General features: G+C 41.5%; 1 protein-coding gene across 2 annotated transcripts in view; it reads left to right on the top strand.

The window, feature by feature from the left end:
- The first annotated feature begins 3,297 nt into the window (after positions 1 to 3,297).
- The window catches only part of LOC124114617 (CCR4-NOT transcription complex subunit 11-like), a 105,022-nt gene continuing 89,291 nt past the window's right edge, over positions 3,298 to 19,028 (top strand). For both annotated transcript variants that reach the window (XM_048385601.1, XM_048385600.1), the window contains exons 1-3: positions 3,298 to 3,401; positions 6,170 to 6,278; positions 7,107 to 7,241. In XM_048385601.1, coding sequence (XP_048241558.1) covers positions 3,364 to 3,401; positions 6,170 to 6,278; positions 7,107 to 7,241 — 282 coding nt within the window. In that variant the 5' untranslated portion in view covers positions 3,298 to 3,363. The remainder of the gene's footprint in view (positions 3,402 to 6,169; positions 6,279 to 7,106; positions 7,242 to 19,028) is intronic.

The following is a 19,028-nucleotide window of genomic DNA, read 5'->3' as shown; positions in this document are numbered from 1 at the left end:
ATGAAGACAGGTGGCCAAAAAAGGCTTATAATATGTTATTGTATTTAGATAACTGTGGACCTCATACATGGGCTTCTAACATTCGTTTACTTCTTTTTTCTCATGGCTTTGGTTTTGTATGGATATCGCAAACAGTTGGGAACCAGCTTTCATTTCTACGACTTTTTAAGGATACTTGTATAAACATGTTTTACCAAAACTGGAGAGTTTAAAAGTCTTTTAGAACTTGAAAAATATCTTTCGGTTTTGTATGAAAGAAAATTTAGAAACATAATTGTAAGATTTAGAGCAGGTCTTTTAAAATTGAAGAATAAGGAAGGCAGATATCTGTCGATAGAAAAGTCTCTTCGAATATGTCCAGTCTGTAATAATGGTATAGAGGATGAATTTCCTTTTTTACTTATTTGTTCATGTTATAATGATCTCAGAAAAGAATACTTACTGGCAAAACTTTGCCGATATCCTAGCTTGAACCATTTCAAATCTATCATGTGTAATAACAATGAAGCAGTCTTAAATAGTTTATCACGTTTCCTATATTACGCTTATTCCAAAAGAACAAGTAGTACAATTCAATTATGACATAAGTCATGTGTCACGTTACTTTACCGTTGCATCTGTGAACAATTGGTATATTGTGAACTGTAATTGTATATGGGCCCGAGGCCTTTATGCAAATAAAAGTTCTTCTTCTTCTTCTTCAGTAACCACCCACGCCCAAGATCGCTACATTATTTAAGAATAGACTTCAATAATTTATTTTATGAAAGTGATTACAAACGAAAACAACTGTAGTGCACACATTGTGCAAATCCGTAACAAACAGATTGAAGTCAATTCTTAAAATGGGCATGACCTAACTGTTTAGGTTTATGGAAATTCAAACGCAAACAAAATCACTTAGTGGTTATCAAATCAAATGGCATTAAATCTCTTGCAATTTATTTTTAATATCAGTCGTGTTCGATGTTCTGACATAATATTTTAGGCAGCATACAGAGTTTTAAATTTGTTTCAGGCAGATAGTTTTGGTGTATTAATGCGTTCATCATTTTTAATACTTCGGTAGTTTTTTTTGCATTTTCCGGCGTTTTCTGAATCTCCATGCCAATAATTGTGCAATGATAAAATCAAAGAAAACTTTTTCACTTCACTGAAATAACACAGAACTCTGTAGACAGGCGGGACTTTACCCTGATAAAATTTACTTTTTAGAAGGACAGATTTGCCAGAGTTCGATACGTAAACATATTAAGCATTCAATGATAGAATTCATGGGGAAACCAGTGATGCCGACGTCCATAAATATATACTGAACAACAAAAGTTCCTGTGACATTGAATAAGATTTAAATCTGAAACAATTTCGGTTTGCAACAGATAAAGACTCCTGTAAGTGTTCAAGTGGGTTTAAAATGCGTAAAAAAAAACCCCATGAACATGCCAAAATGTCAATTTACAAATCAATAGCGTGTGTGTCCACCTCTGGTTGCGATGCAAGCAACACATCTTCGTCTCATGGACTGGACCAGGCGTCGCACAAAGTCCTGTGGGATATCTGTCCATATCAGCTGGAGCATGTTTCGAAGTTCCTGGAGTGTCTGTGGAACACCTGGTTGACGTCGAAGGCGCCGTCCCATATCATCCCACATGTGCTCGATTGGTGAGAGATCAGGGGAGCGAGCCGGCCAGGGGATGACATTCACGTTGTTTTGTTGAAGAGAATCCTGAACAAGTCGAGCAATATGAGGCCGGGCGTCGTCATGTTGAAAGGTAATGCCTGGGCCATGGCGACGCAAAAACGGTAGAACAACAGGGCCGATGACCTCGTCGCGGTAGCGCTGTCCTTTGAGATTTCCCTCTACCACTATCAAACGGGTCCTCTGTCTTGCTGTAATCCCACTCAATACCATAACGCTGCCACCCCCCCCCCCCCCCCCCCAAACGATCTTCTTCCATGACACAATGATTGACACTCGAATCCGTCCATCGCTGTGGCTGAGGTGTAAACGAGACTCGTCAGTGAATAGAACTTGTCCCCACTGCATGGCCGTCCAGCGTAGACGCTGTCTACACCACTGTAGACGTGCTTGGCGGTGGTTTCCTGTCAAAATGGGACGTCTGGCGTGTCTTCTGGCGACAATCCCTGCACGTCTGAGGCGACGACGTACAGTTTGTGAAGATATTCGTCGAAGGCCAGGGATGCTTCTTGCAGTCACTGTTGCTGGCTGGAATCGATTTCGTAGGTGTGTTGTTCGAATCCAGTTGTCTTGTCGATTATTGGTTATGCGTGGCCTGCCGCTCCGAGGATGGTCACTGACTGCATTCCTCCTTTGCCAACGTTGCCATAAACACCAAATGGTGTTTCTGTGGACGTTAAATTGTCTTGCAACACCACGTTGACTCGATCCTGCTTCAAGCATACCAATGGCTCGCAGACGCTTATTTTCGCACTGGCATGTCATTTCGTAATGTTGAATAAACAATGCATATGGAATTCCGTGGGTAGTGAAATCCATGGGGCTTGCATATAAGTCAACTTTTGCGTGGGATGCATGCTTTTCTGTAGCAGTTGCGTTTTTGTGACTTGATTCCATACATGTACCTACTACAATATTGAAAAACCAAACTTTACTTGTTTGAAAAATACACTAAAATATTGGTGTCAAAGGAACTTGTGTTGTTGAGAATATTATCCACATCATCCTAACAGTGTTCCCTACCAAACTTTTCTGTCACAAAATCCACCCGAAGAATTATCAAATACCATGTCATTCATGCTTACTTATGGCAAGCCGTTTTCACATTATTACGGAATTACAGATATCTTCAATTGTTTTAGAGATATCGGTATTTTATTTAAAGATATCAATAATGTTTTTAAGATATCAAAAAATAATTAAAGATATCTTAAATTCATTTCTGATATCCATAATACAATTACTGATATCTTAAAATGTTACGGTGATATCAACAAATTAGTTTGTGATATCTCTAAATGTATTTAAGATATCATTAAACAATTACCATCCTACAGTACATAAATATATTAGAAATAAATTCAAGATATCTTTAAAACAATTGAAGATATCTTAAATTTTATTGCAGATATCTACAATTATCTGCATTTAAGATATCTTCAATTCCATTCAAGATATCTTCATTTCCACTCAAGATATCTTCAATTCATTTCAAGATATCTTTAAAACAATTGAAGATATCTGTAATTCCGTAATAAATGTGAAAACGGCTTGCCATACGTACTCGCGTCGTAAAACCTTACTCACTTCCGTTTAACAATTTCCGGCTGTTTCTGCCAGTGAAATATGAGCCGTTTTGGTAAAGAGCCGTTTTGGTAATAAAGATGGCGCTCTCCTTGAAGGAACTCGCATCTCTTCTAAGGTTTGGTTTCATTTCATGCACCATGATCTTTTATTATTCCATAAGTACAGTTAAACTAAAGTAAAATATGTCAGAGTTTTACTACCATCTGGTTTATATCGTGTAAATATACTGGAATGCCGGAAAACAGATATTCGGAAAATGCATTGCTGAAAGTTCGTTTTTCGATCATACGGAGAGAGAAGAGAATGTTTTTATTACAGTAACGAGTGTTACTTGTTATTTCCCACGACAAGGCCTAACTATTACAGCATTCAGATCTAACAGATAGTTTTCAAACTATCATGGACTTAAATGAAATCAGTAAGAGATAGGCCTGCGAGAATACGCAGAACACATTTTTATTAGATAGACGTCCGTGCCTTTATTAATAATTGATTATAAAATAACGAGCCGATTTAAAGAACTAATTAATTTTAAATGTTATTTTTATATCAACATTACGGAATGAGACGAGTGTGCCAAATGGCATCGGGATCATTCATAAGTGTCCGTATACTAAAGTCATGAGACACCATGGATACCCGTAACCTTCGGAGTGTCCGTCACATATTCGACCCTCTTCTTCGTTCAGTTCCGTAACGTCGTAGGCGTGACTAGGTAAATTGGCACTTTGTTTCATAGTGTGGACATAGCTGTTGGTTAGCTGTTGGGCTAACAATCAGAAGGTCGCGAGTTCGCGTCCGACGGATTCTCACAATAACCGGTTGCTTGTCTTTGAGACATGTGACCCATGGCAGAGATCGTCCTCACGAGAAGTTGTGGTACTGTATTCTAAAGGTGCTCCCAAAGTAGGCACAATTTTTGGATAACACCTTCTTTAATACTGTAAAAAGCGACGTTTAGATCCTTATTTCGTTGTCAAGCAAGACTGAATGAGGGACATTATACAGAATATAATTAGTAGGTGGAGGATTAACAGTAACAACAATTGCATACATGAGTGGGCTAACATCATTACATGAGTAAGTAAGTGTCTACTTTGTCATCCGTCAACTTCTAAGTAATGCCTATCAAACAATTCAAGTTTTAAGGTGTGTTTTCATGACTTAATGAATATCTTACCGACTTATCAAAATTTGTAACATAACTTCAACAGCAAATGGCAAACAGATTGATGTCGTCAGTGGGCTTTGAAGCTTCTACCTTGATTATATCATACAGCGCGTGTTCACATATTGTTTAGGAGCTCGAAAATAGGTGAGGCTCAAAAACATGTGGTGTTGGGATATATAAACCAATCAGTTACCAGGGCTAATCCAACACCAGATTTCAAGGCATAAGTAATTTCAGGGTTGTGCTCAAGTTGCTGGGTGTTTGTCAAATCAACCACTACTCTCTTGTATCATTACAATTGGCCATGGTTTGGAACATCATCATCATGTAACACTTTGTATATCTACAAAAATAAAACTGCACACAGGAAAGGGTTCGGTTCTGACAGAGTTGATGACCTATGTATCAAAACAGAAGGTGGTATGCTTGGTGAATTTGACTTAATCTCTGCACTAAAACACTGGAGATCAGTAAAACAGAGCAAAGCCTTTATTTATACGAGAAGTACCAGTACATGTGCCTTGCCAAGTGACTTGATCGCACTGTAACTGTAACAGAACACTGCAACACACAAATGACTTCATAGTTCATATGTATTAAACTGTCCTTACTTCTGAAGTGTTACAAAATCTGCTACAGTATTATACATCCGGAATCCATTGATTATGATTTATCTTGTCTCAGACAGTGGCCTCCATTATTTTAGAAATATTTTGAAGCTGAAGGGGGCATGTTTACCACTGGTCTAATTGTAATTGAATGCATTTATATTTAAGAAAATAAATGATAACATGGTTTATTCTCCCTTGAGTGTTTTATTTAAGAAATAAACGACGAGTGGGAGTTGTTTATCGTACAATAAAATGCCGCAGGGAGAAAAAATCCTGAGGGCAATGGTAGGGCACGAGCCTGAGGGAACAACACTGAGCGATATGCCAACTGTACCATTGCGGACCACAATTGTTATGGAGGTGAAAGCTTAATGGTGTGGGGTGGCATCCAGGTTGGCCAAAGAACCGATCTTGTGGGCATCAGACTGGCATACCTTACAGAGCTTAGATTTTGACATCTGTCATCATTCCTCTGTCACAACAAGCTGGTCCTAATTTCCTCTTGATGGATGATAATGCCAGTCCGCATCGAGCAAGAGTCATTACTGATGTCCTCAAGGCCGACAATATTACACAGCGAGATCACAGGACCTCAATTTGATTGAACATGCTTGGGACATCCTTGGGAGACAGGTTTATGGTCTCCATTTTCAGCCCCAGTGTGTGGGTCAACTTGAGCAGCCTTTGCAGACAGAATGGCAGGATATTAATCAGCAGCAACTTGATCATCTCATTTGGTTCGTGGCAAGCTGTGTACAAACCTGTAGTCGTGCCAACAGTGGGCGTACACGTTAATGAATCTTGTATGGCCATCCCACAACAACTAGATGTTGTAAAATCATCAAGATGCATTTTCGAAACATGCAGAACACACATTTTGCCCGATGTTTTCAAGGGTGTATGTTAATGTGTTTGCACATTTCTAACTCTGTTATTGTTCAATAAGATTTTCTGTCACTTTTGGTTGTTGTGCCTATATCTTTTATTTTGCTATTACATGGTTCAATAACTTCCAACTTGTGTTAAATAAAATATTATCCTGAAAATATTCATGTTGCTTACCATTTTCATGAGTCTCATCTATGCTGTCATTGTTTTCAGTGTTCTCTCAGAGGATGCAACACAAACACAAACATTTGAAGGGCTGGCCTCCAGCTTCCATCATTACTTCTCCAACAAACAGGATCACTTCAAAGTGGGATCTGCCTTGGTATGGTAACAATGTTAGAAGGAAAGTCTCCTATCCATAACAATAACCTATAATGTGCCATGTAGTGTAAAAAATCATGATGTAACAGGCTGGATAGGCTTGTTTTGTAGTGCCAAAGACAGCTCCATCTCCAACAACTACCCATGTCAGGTCGCTGAAATCATGGTTAGGGTCAAGTGGTACAACAAAAGCTTTGTTGTCGATATGAGCCAGCTACCAGACACTCTGAGTGACAGGTACAGAGCTACAGATAAGCTTTTGGTGTTGTGGGTATTTTACCCATGCATTTTAAAATCATTGGGTATCAGTAATTCTATCTGGGTATTCAAATTTCTGTTACCCACTAGTTTTTACACATGTGGGTATTTAAGTTAAATATTTAAAAACACTATTCATCTAGTCCCTGCAAACTGGTGTCGTGTGGGTTCGAGAGCTTTATAGGACTCAAAAATACCACGATACTTCCACTAGAAAGTGTGATGGCAAATGATCATGATGTAACTGTCATCGTGGAGTTTGGCAAGGTTGACGGAATGCCCGTTTAGAATTTCAAAATAAGTTGCTGATTTGCTAATCGAATACGCAGGGTTACTTCACAATATTTTGATGATACGCACAAGTTTTATTTTTGTAGCGTATCTGTAATGTTCGTTGCGTATTTGATACGCTTGGATTTTATTTTACTGCATATTTCTGTATTTCTGATGCGTATTTTATGCAGATACGCAGCTTATCTGGAGCTCTGCAGGTAGATTGGCAAAAGCTGCACCAATTTCACTTTGTTTGGCAGGTTTTGCATATAAGTCTTCTTGTACTTTCTTGCTCTAGGTACTACTGCTACAGAATCGGGACCTTCTACCACATCCCACCCAGAAACTGGCTGCCATTTACCTCATCTATGAGATGTACAGAACAGAGCCCATTGCTGCTAATCCCTTTGCATCTGTATTTGTTCACTTGCTGGTGGGTATATTGCACCTGTTTTCACGACACTCTGCTAGGGGATATGTAGATTTTACCTCAGCTGACGGAAAGTGAAGTGAATGTAATGAAACTTCTCACAAACCAATAAAGTTGAAACTTGGCATGCTTGTTGATGTAAACAAGTATTCAGGGAAGAATTGATTGGGGACAAGTTATCACAACCTAGCAGACCCTCTCTGAACCCTCTCAGAAAGTAAGAGGAAAAGAAACAAATGGAAGGATATGTGAAACATCAAAGTCTGTATTCTCTTTGTCCCAACTACTGTAGTCATCATATGAAAGCCCTCTTCTCCAAAAAGCAGCCCCTTGCCAACCTCTAGACCAATCTGTAGGTAATGTTCATAAGCCATACTAAGTCCAAACATTTACATGAAAGTTTGTAGTGTACTGTATATTACAGATTCTCTAGAAGGAGAATATGATTATATAGTAACTATTATTGCAATACTGAATAGTTTGTCACAATTTTTAAGCATCCTACACACTTATTATGACACATATGGTATTACGATGCACTAAATTGTAACATTCAGTAAGAAGCTTCAAAGTTTAACATTTTGCGATATACATGATGTGCTTACATCAACACAATGATTGGACTTCTGTCTGTAACCCTCCTCAAACATGTCAATAGTATGCAAAATTCTTTCTTGTTTCAATTATATAACAGTGTAGAACATTGTGAAAGCAATAATCACCGGAACACACCCTCCGACCACCTTGCTCCCAGCATGCTCCTGTACTACTCCTCACTTTTTCCTTCATCGCCCGTAGCAGTGTTTCCGTTCTCCGGTAATTACCGGCTTTTTACCGATAAAAATATCAACAAGCTGATAAATATGAACGTTGTCGGCTACCATGGCCGATAAAACATTGTTTGTTTTAAGATATGATCATGTCAACAGTTACTTGCCTTACAAATTTGTCATATGAATTGATAAGCTTTATTCATCAAACACAGAAACGCAAGTGTCTGTCTCGCATTCCAGGGAAACCCCCATCTAATAATGGCATGACTATCCCGCACCAATTGACGTGCTTCGCTCTGATTGGATAATATTGTCTTGATAGATGATGTTGGTAATCACGTGATCTCTGACGCCTCGTGGCACGAGATTAAACATGTCGAAGGCGAAGCAGACGAATCTTTCCACTTTCTTTGGGGGGGAGACGTCTAATGCTAATCTGAAAAGGAAACATGCGGCTGACGCGAGCGAATGTATTGAATCAAACATGCCAACTCCCTCGACCTCGAAATATTTGGACACAATGCCTAGCAAACCAGACTTGAAAAAGAAAATGAAATCTGTACTGCGAAAGTTTAATGCGGAGTGGTTGAATGAATTCAAGTGGCTACGTTTTGAGGAGGAGGGTGACAAAATCATAATGTTGTGCCGAATCTGCGAGGCAGCAAATAAATCTAACGGTTTCACTAAAGGTTGTATTAATCTCAAAAAATCTGCTTTGAAAGATCATAGAGACAGCGCCTCTCATCATCAGGCCGTTTCAACGATGTATCACAAAAATGCAATGGCAGGTGGCAGCAGACAAATCTGACGAGAAATTAACAGCAATGTTAAACACAGTTTTATTCATGTCTCAAAAAAATATTGCTACCTCCAAGTTTTCTAAACTAATCCAACTGCAGCAGCGGAACGGATGTGAACATTTACAGGGAGAAACGTACACTCATTCGGACTCGATAGACGCGATGGAGAATGCACTTGTTTAGAGTACTAAAGAAAATTTAAAATCTAAACTTGAAAAAAGCAAGTTTTTTGGACTCATTATCGATGAGACTGTTAATATCATGGTTGAAAAAACCTTATATTGTTTGTGAAAATCGTTAACGACGGAAAGGCAGAAACAGTGTTTTTAGGAAAATTTTCAGTTCATAGTGGAACAGCCGAATGTATCATGGAAAAAATTCTAGAAATTGGAACATTCCTTTGGAAAAAGTGGTCTAGGGTCGGATGGTGCGTCTGTTATGACCGGGAAACTCTCAGGAGTTGGGAAGAGGTTGCAGGATCATAATTCATATCTTGTGCACGTCCATTGCATAGCCCATTGTGTCGCACTTGCTTCAGCCGATGCAGCGAAGATTTCGAAGGTCGTAGCGGAATATAGAAGGACATTGAATGATATCTACAAACTGTTTGAATATTCAGCGACGCGATACAACAGATTGCGAGAACTTTCAGAGGTCCTTGAAGATTCAGACTTTTCAAGTTTAAAACAACCGTGCAGTGTTCGTTGGCTTTCCGTGGGACGGGCGGTCAAAGCAGTGAAATCTAACTGGCCAACTCTTGTTCTCGAAATTGAAGAGGAATCTGCCGAGCGAAACATTGCTGTTGCCACGAATATTCACAAGAAAATTCGCACATACTCCTTTATCTGACTTACTTCCATGATGACTGATGTGCTCCACGTGATGGACAAAATTGTTACTCTTTTTCAGAGAGAGAATATCAACTTGGGCATGATTATGCCAATTGTGAATTCTACGATTGACTCCCTTACCAGTCTAGAAAACACCGTAGGTGAAAATGAACAGCATTTCTTGGATAATCTGAACAACGGGGAATTTCGTGGAATTCAGGCTACATATGGGGACCTGCGATCTATCGGTGTGTTTGTGAAAACCCGTTGTGGGTTTATCGAGGAACTCTGTAACTCTCTGTTACTTGTCTGGACAAAGTGCTCAACCCAAATCGATTTCCCCAAACGCAAGAGGAACTGACAGCTCACGGAAGGGAATCCCTCGAGAAATTACTGGACAAATTCTGCCTCCCGATTGGTCCAGCTGAAAATGACGTCATCAATCGCATCCGGGCGCAGCAGGACTTCATACCTTTCAAGATGGCTGTCAACAACTTAGGAGCCGACTCTTTCGAACAAAGTTGCAAGACAGTGATTTCTGAACTTTCAGATATTTATCCCGACTTTTCCACTCTGTGCTCGATAGCACTTGCTATCCCAGTTAGCAGCGTTGATGCTGAACGTGGATTCAGTTTGTAAAACAGGATACACTCTGCCAGTCGCAATCGTCTTTCCCAACAACGGATAAACAACCTGATGCTGTTGAATCTACACGCAGACGTCAACAATACTGTCAAACAAGCTACGAGGATCTTTCGTAGAAAGAAACGCAAACTTTAATAAACAAGTCAGTATGTTTTGTGTTGTATTTTATTGAATTTATCAATGACTGACAAAAATCACAAATGTCTGGTATTTTGGTACATTGCCGGCTCATCTGTCCGGCAGATAAAAATATGACCGGAAACACTGCCGTAGTGAACGGTTGTGTTTGCTTCCACTCCCTATTTGCGATTGGATTTGTTTGTCATCTTCCATGTTGAGATGTTATGGACAATGTGATCATTTTGGGGGTGGTGTCGGGGGTTGGTGATGACTGCCATGGGAAAAAATGGCTTATGATCACAACTGCCTTTGCCCTGACTGCCGGGTCCCCGCTCCTTGGACCAGTGATGCTAGCTTGTGCCGACTTATCCTCTGTCCTTTTCAATGTTTACCTAGCTAACTTCCGAAGAAAGGCTAATGAAGAACTACTGCACCAGTCCTCAAACTCTTCTCATAAGCCTGCGACTGTCACATCCACTGCCTCAGCAACACATACATGCTCGTCATCGGTCGGATCCATCCTTGGGACTATCTCGCCTGGTTCGTCATTCTTATACAGTCATTCCCCCTCCTACGAGGGCTGGTCCAAAAGTTCTAAACCTCACAAACAAAATCAACAATTGTGAAAGTCTTTTTAATTTTATTTTTTCAATATAATCTCCCTGCTTTTCAATACACTTCTCATATCGATAGTGAAACTTTTCAAATCCAGTCAGGAAGATGTTTTCTGAAGACACCCTGAAGAACTTATTTACGGCAGATTTGTGGTCATCATTGTCAGTTTAGGAAACAGATCGAAATCACTTGGTGCCAGTCTGTTGAGTATGGAGGGTGAGGAAGCTCTTCGAATCGACAGTATCGCACAGCAGCCTTTGCAAGTCAAGAGGCTTGAGAAAAGGCATTGTTATGAAGTAGTAGAACTCCAGCAGTCAGATTTCCTTGCTGCTTTTCTTTGATAGAATCTCTCAGGTGATGAAGCAAATCACCATTATAGGCACCAGTAATCGTCTTTTGACTTTCTAAGTAATCAACAAGGATCACACCCTTTGCATCCCAGAATACAGTGGCCATAACTTTCTTCACTGATCTTGAAGACTTGAATTTCTTTGGTGCCGGAGAAGTGGAATGTGCCATTGCATGGATTGATGTTTTGACTTGGAATCATAGTGGTAGACATATGTTTCATCACCTGTTACTAATCTCTTTTTAAATTTGACGAAGTTCTCCTCAATAAGCTCAAAGGTTTCTCTGTCAATGTCGGTTCTTCTTTCCTTAGATCAGAATTTAGAAACTTTGGCACCCTACAAGCAGATGTCTTATTCATCTGTAAATGTTCATGAATAATAGTTTTAATGGATCCATGGCCTAGACCTGTCTCTACCTCAAGTTCAGTAATGGTGATACGTCTATCTGACAGTATAAGTTTTCTATCTCCTTGATTGAATCTTCATTGATGGAGTTGTTATCCCAGCCTTAAACATAGCTGCCCAATGTTTAACAGTGGAATAGCTGGGGCACTTATTCCTGTACACTTGTGACATGTTGTCATGAATTTCTTGGGGAGTACTTTTCTCTAAAGTCAAAAACTTGCTTACTGCTCAGTACTCATCTTTTCCATTTCTGTGTCCATTTTGACCCCTATCACTTTCAACTTGAACTTTTTGACCAGCCCTCATATCTGTTTGCTCCAGAACTACGATGGAGCCTGCCATAACTACTTGAGACTCTTCAGCTGACATGTCTCCTTGCCTACTGATGTCATCTCTCATCCCATCATGTCAGTTGACCTGGTGCCTTTAGACACCTCATCAGGCGCAGTCACCTGAGACATAATTCCATGCGGCTATCCCTAGTGCCGCCTCCCTTTCCGGCAACTTCTTCCAGCGCCTCCTCAAGCGTTTCTCCATGCACCTCAACAGACATTGAATCCACAGGCTCCACACTTCCTCAGGTGTTGCATTTACAGGTGCAACTACAGGGTTATCAGCCTTGGATGATCGGTTATCACCCTGCTTATCAACAGCCATTCCAGGTGCCCTCCACCTGGCCTCCCTTGTTTTACTCAGAGCAAGTGCAGGCGCCTCAAACACTATTGCCTCAGGCACCGCCTCTTCCTCAGTCTTCTCAAGCACAGCCATCGCAGACTTTGCCTTTGTTATACCTTAGCGATAAGATTGCTATTAAACTGGTGCTTTTTTGTGTTGTTTATGTAAACTTGTTATTTGTAAACCCACAAGACTGGGATAATGATTACAGCATACATAATCGGGTGTAAACGCATTTTGATTACACTCTACTATCATTGCAGATACATGCCCTGTTGTAGCAAGTGTCATGAAAATAAATAAGTTTTGGGCACGCACCCCTTATGTCTCAGTTGCACCACCATCTGTGCCAACAAGCAGCACCTATCTTTATTAAGAATTTCCGACTTGTCCAACCCATCTCCCCAACACCAGCTGCTACCTACTCCCACCCAGGCGGGATCCCCCGGCATTCACCACCAAGCCTGTAGCTTCGTCAGGGACGATTTCTACCTCCTCCCCTCCATCTCAATCTCTGCCTGTCGTCGTTGATTCATCACTGACGCAGTCTTCCATGTTGTCTTTGTTGAATTACACGTCCTCATCATCCGTAGCAATGCCCAACGTTGAGCTCATTCACTTGAGCTCCTCTCTACCAGCGTCGTACCAGTTCTCCACTCCTCTTCAGTCGCCTCCGGGATTCGGACAGTATTTGACACCTCTCCATCCGCCTGCAACACCCTACATGGACGCGGCTTGATACCAAAGCGTAATGCAGTCTATGTTTCAACAACCTATAACTAGATACAAGGCTCCTCCGTCACCTCCAGTGTCTCGGCCCCTCTGGTGACTTTAGGTTTCTCGGGGCCTCCAGTCACAGCTCCTCCAGTGGATTGTAATGGCACCTGTATCACACATTCTTCATCCTCCCTCATCTTCTACTCAGTTCCTGATCCAGGCACACAACGCCCTGATAAACCTAGACATCCAGGACGCATACTTGCATGTACCAATCCACCCCAGTGACAGGAAATTCTACTACCAGTGGATGGTGATCCCATTTGGAATTTCTTTTGCCCCGTAGCTATTCATACGCATTACGAAGCCTACCTCCATCTGAGGGGTTTCCAGTTCGAGGTGTACATCAACGATTGCCTCCTGAACCACAGGGACTTCACTCGTGTCTCCTTCGTCAGTTGGGCTGGATTAACAATGTCTGGAAATCGGAGCTGACACCTTAACACCAGACCCTTGTTCCTTGCTCTCTACATCAGTCAGCCTCGATCATCTCTGATGGTGGAGTTGAATGTCTGAGACGGCATCTCCTTGACAAAGTTCGCGACCTCATTACACCTGTTCGTCGACACCTCATTCCAAGGCTGGGGAGCACATCTGGAGGGTTAAGTCGCCTTGGGGCTGTGGAGGAGCCTGGTGGTGAAAGTGTTTGCTTGTCATGCCATAGTCTCAGGTTCAATTCCGCATTTGGGTAAATGTGTGAATCTCATTTCTGGTGTTTCACCCCACCACAATTTTCCTGGAATATTGTTGAAAGCAGTGTAAAATCATACACACACACTCACTCACAACAGATTAACTCAGAAGGTATTGTCAGTATGTAAGGCTGGGACGGGTAACTTTGGTCTGGTGGGTACTGAGTAGGACCCGGACCCATGGTTAGTCATGCGTTTTTATCGTTTTATGTAAAAAATTATATACAACTCTATGGTTACACTATAAGTGACAAATTTTCATATTTTTTAACTTATCCTATTTCACACTTTGCATTTCTCCCTTCTTCGATCCTATGTGGGATCCAAAAGCTAGGTCAATTTCGTGCCTCTTGTGCATGCCGTGCCTGCTTGAACTTACCACATGTACACCTCTACCAAATCATTCTCTTTCTCATCACCGCCGTGTGGTGACATGTTTGTAATATCAGAGAATATTGTTTTCCTTCGCCAAGTTGTCAAGTATCCTATGGCCTATAAATGTGGGGAAAAAGGATAAACAACGTCCTGCATTCAAACAATCCAGAAGTACCTTTTCCACATCGGATCCTCACTCCTTATGTTGCGATTATCAGGGACAGTGCGCCCTAGGTTCCTGATGTGCTGAATGTCATTCCCTAACAAACTTGGCGTTTATAGTTTACCTACAACGTTGTCGTCATCGTATTGCCAATCACTGTTCCAAAGCGGGGGATTCCAAGGCTCAAACCAGCTCCTCATGCCCTAATGTCTGTCACAGATGAGACCCTCTCAGACACGATTTATAGACTCACAACCTGTCGACCACTACATAAGAAAATACACAGGTCGATGTGCGCTCAGTCTGTCTGACCAACTCAGGTCCTGCTCTTATTATACCAGCGACCGATTGCTCCAGTCCATTTAAAATCCGGGTCTTGGATTCAGCTTGCTCTGCTCCCCCGGCTGCTAGAGATATGGCCGTCGGTATTACTACCTCTTAGATCATCACACTTCGATGCGAGGTTAACCCAAGATGACAGATCAGCACTCCCCCTCCCACGATCGGCATTCTCCATCCAAGGATTGGCATTCTCGTTCCAAGGATCTGCGTTCCCGCTCCCAGGATCGGCGTACTCGCTCACATGCAGTTACCAACATTAATCGGCACTGTAGGTACTAGCAAAAAACACTATCGAATGTCTCGGTGCACTTCCCGCGACCCCTGGGTTTTATTCCCCCATATTTCTTGTCCCCAAAAAAGGATTATTTTCAACATGAAGACTTTCAACCCCACATACCTCTAAACCCAACCACATTTTCGCATGACATCAATCGAGCGCCTTCATACGCTCATTCATCCAAGCGATTTTATGGTCAGTCTCCATCTCCAAGACGCTTATCTGCACGTTCTCATCCATTGGGAGCACCGTCACTTCCTCCGGTTTGTTTTTCAAGACCATCATTACTAGAGGTGGGACGATAAATCGATCCCCGAATACATCGATCTTTTTTAATTTCCGATTCTTGAATCGATTTAAAATTCTTACATAGCAATTCAGTAAAACGATTCATGCTTATCTAGTTTAATTTCTATGTTCATGATATTAGTATATACCGTTACCAAATACAGTGCGCCGCCATCTTCATTAGTGTGAGTCTCGTGCAATCTCACGAAAAACTCGCCCTTGCTGAGCAAACATTCGTGCGGCCACTCGGCAACCTGATGTATCCCGTTTAGGCTTATTTCACCATATCAGTAGACAAAAAGGAAGTGAAATGCACCTTATGCTAGTGATATCACACTACAAACTTAATCAATCATATGAAACGAAGACACAAAATAGTTAATTTTGAAATCAAGTCTCAAAATGACACTAAAATGAGATTCGAATGTAAAGAAACCCAAATGCTGTATGAGTGATGTCAAGGCACTACCTACAATGATCAGCAATCAAACCAAATTTAAGAAGGGGGGATTACGTGACAGGGAAATAACTAGTGCACTTTACGTTGGCCAAAGATCTGCAGCCTTTTTCCGTTTTTACATTCAACATGATTCTGTAAGACAAAAGATGCCCGATTCTTTTAATTTAGATTTATAAATACTCAAATGATTAAAAAAACTTATTATAAAACAAGTGATACCAACTTAAGTAGTCAAATCATGAATTTATTGAATTGAATTTAATCGACATGTAAAATCAATAATGAAATTGAATCGCATTGTATGTGAATTGGCCAACCTCTAATCATTACCAACGGAAGGTGCTCCTGTTTAGAATTTCTTCGGCCCCGTGGCTTTTTACCCACCTGACCGCCTGACCCGCGCATCACGAAGTTCCTACATCTTGCTGGATCGTGTTTGATTCTTATCTCGACGACTGCATTCAAGTTCATGCAGATGCCAATTTCCTCCGTCTACAACTCGCCTTCACGCTGCGTCTTCTCAGACAACTCGGCTGGCTAATCAACGTACAAAAGTTGGACCAGTGGAGGAAGATTCAATGTCTCATACCGTTAGCAATCAAACAGCCAATTCAAAGGCGCCAATGGCAATAACTCCTGGGCCTCCTAACATGGTGCAGGTGCTCACTGTACTGGGTCGACTTTATTTGCGACCGCTTTAGTGTTTTCTCGTGATTTCGAATTGGTTGAATCTCCTCAGGTCCTCCAGTCTGACAATGCGGCGGTAGTGTGGAACATGAACAGAATGGGATCCATGAAGTCGATGTCCCTACTCTCACTTGCTCTCGGGTACTTTTGTCTCAACGATTCCCTCAACATACATGTCACCGCTCAGCACATTACCTTTGACAACTTTATCAGGCCACGGAAGTAGACCTCTTTGCCACCTGCTTCAACGCTCAACTATCCTGATTCGTATCCTCCATCCCCGACCCTCGGGCTTAAGAGCACGATGCATTGGCGATCTTGTGGGAAGGTTTCAATGCCTAAGCCTTCCCCCCAACAGGGCTCCTCCCCCAGGTGCTGCAGAAGGTACCAGCCACCAATCGCCTGTAGGTGATATTGGTCCTGCCCTATTAGCCAATGTGCAACTGGTTCCCCACCTTGCTAAGGTTTGCCGACGATTTCATTGTGTTCCGCTTCACGACAACCTCTTCCTTCAACCTCAACCTTGGTGGCTCCATCAGTCCCTGACACCACTCCATCTTTCAAGGATGTGAAATCCCCACGGAAATGCGGAAAATCGCGTTTTTTAAAACAGAAGTAATCGGGAAGAATCATCTTCCGCCTAAAATGTAATCAAAGATTTAAAAAAAATGCTCTGAAAAATAAACAGGACAATTCGCAACAGTTGTCCGGTTTTCGGTCAGAGCTTTCAACGGCATATGTTTTCGGACATCATACATTTTCCATGACGAATACTTGCACTATAACATAGGGTGTGGCGTCACACAGAAATTATAAATACTCAGAGTCAGATGATGGCATGTTTTTAAGATAAAGTTGTCTTTTAACCTATAAGTGAAGATGTTTTGTGTTGTTCATGTGATTAGCGAGAAAACTATGAATGCTTCTTCACCCTCCAAAACCCATAACATGGAGATGTATGTCGTATTAATGTCTTATGTTTGCAATGGAGTTTATTTTGTTTTGTTTTTAGTAATTAAGTATAAGGTAAGTCTTTTTGAATATGCTTCAACATGGGGAAAGGGTCAGACATTGCACGCTTGTGACAGTTGTCCTTGTGTCTTGGGGATGGGGGTTCAAGTTTATGGTAGTATTGCTCCCAGACCTGGCGGGTAGCCAGGTTCGTGGAAACCTTGCCTGATTTTTTAAAAGTACTGTTTTAACTTCGAAATGTTACTGTATCTGCCATCTTTGTTTATTTGACTTATTTCATTCGTGTGAACGTTGTCCAAACTGCTCGAAATTGCGTAAAATGCAATCTAATGCAGGTAGCGAAGACCATCACTGCTGGCCATCGTTCTTCTACCAGGCGCATTTATGACCACAAGTGGATGGCTTTTGAGACTTATTGTTGCACTCCTGATACTTCAACTCCTACCTTGGCTTTGCCTCAACAGATCGCCGAGTATTTACATCACAGTTACACTGAAGACCGCCTTTTTGTTGACTTTAGTCACTGCAGCACGGGTGAGCGAAATCCATGCTTTTGATGTCACTGGTGTCCAGTTTGACAGATCTTGAGGTGGCAAAGTGTTCCTAGGGTTTCGATGGGATTTCGTGGCAAAGAACCAACTTCCTGGACAACTGGACTGGCTATTTAAGATTCCCCCACTCCCGTCTATTTTGGATCAAACGACCATGAAGACCTCTCCTTGTGCCTGGTTCGGGCGCTTTGAATATATCTCGATGTGTCTCTCCTCCACAGACATTCCCAGAAGAGACTTTTCATCCCATTGTCAACAGCGTCTACATCAGAACTTTCTCGCACGTTGCTATCCTTCTGGCTCTGCTCCATTATCCTGCGAGTGTGTATCTTTACTGGGCTGCCTCCACCTACAACGTCCAATCCTCACGAGACTCTGTAGAGACTTTTTAGTCTTAATTTACGAAGTCACCATTTGGTGAGGCCGATCAAAAACAGAAAACAAAAAAGATCGGTGTTCCAAACCTTTATTCCCTTCACCTTGGCCTCAGGTATCTGTGATAAAGGGTTTTGGTTGGAAGGTCCATTGCTATGGAATATTGTCGAATGTTCCTTTTCTAGTTTGGTTTGCTTCATAGACTCGAATGTGTTTGATAATCTTGAAGCGTTAAAAGGGTTACCAAATGAAATAGTTGCTGTGTTTTGTTTGAAGAATCAATGCCATGCCAGGATCGATTTTAAATCGTCTACGTTTACAGCTACACGGTCATTCTATATGTATGATGACATACGGGAAAAAACGTTCTGCATGTATACCCGATCTCATGCTGTTTCGTGTGAGTAGCTTTTCGGGATCGTTACCACCGGTTGATCGTGTGTTTTTTTCCTGCTCACGAGTTCATGTCTTTTAGACGCATGACAGTTTTCAAAATTCTGAAACAAATTCAAAGTAACACTGTCTAGAGCCAGCTTCCTAGTGCATATCTCACGGTTGTAGTCTATACAGGCTAGGGTATCTGCGACCCACCATCAAACCATGGGATAAGTTGCAAAG

This window comes from Haliotis rufescens, unplaced genomic scaffold, assembly GCF_023055435.1.
Source record: "Haliotis rufescens isolate VD_foot unplaced genomic scaffold, xgHalRufe1.0.p SCAF_6, whole genome shotgun sequence".
Lineage (NCBI taxonomy): Eukaryota > Metazoa > Mollusca > Gastropoda > Lepetellida > Haliotidae > Haliotis > Haliotis rufescens.
Note: the sequence above shows the minus strand (reverse complement) of the source record. Positions and strands in the feature narration are given on the sequence as shown.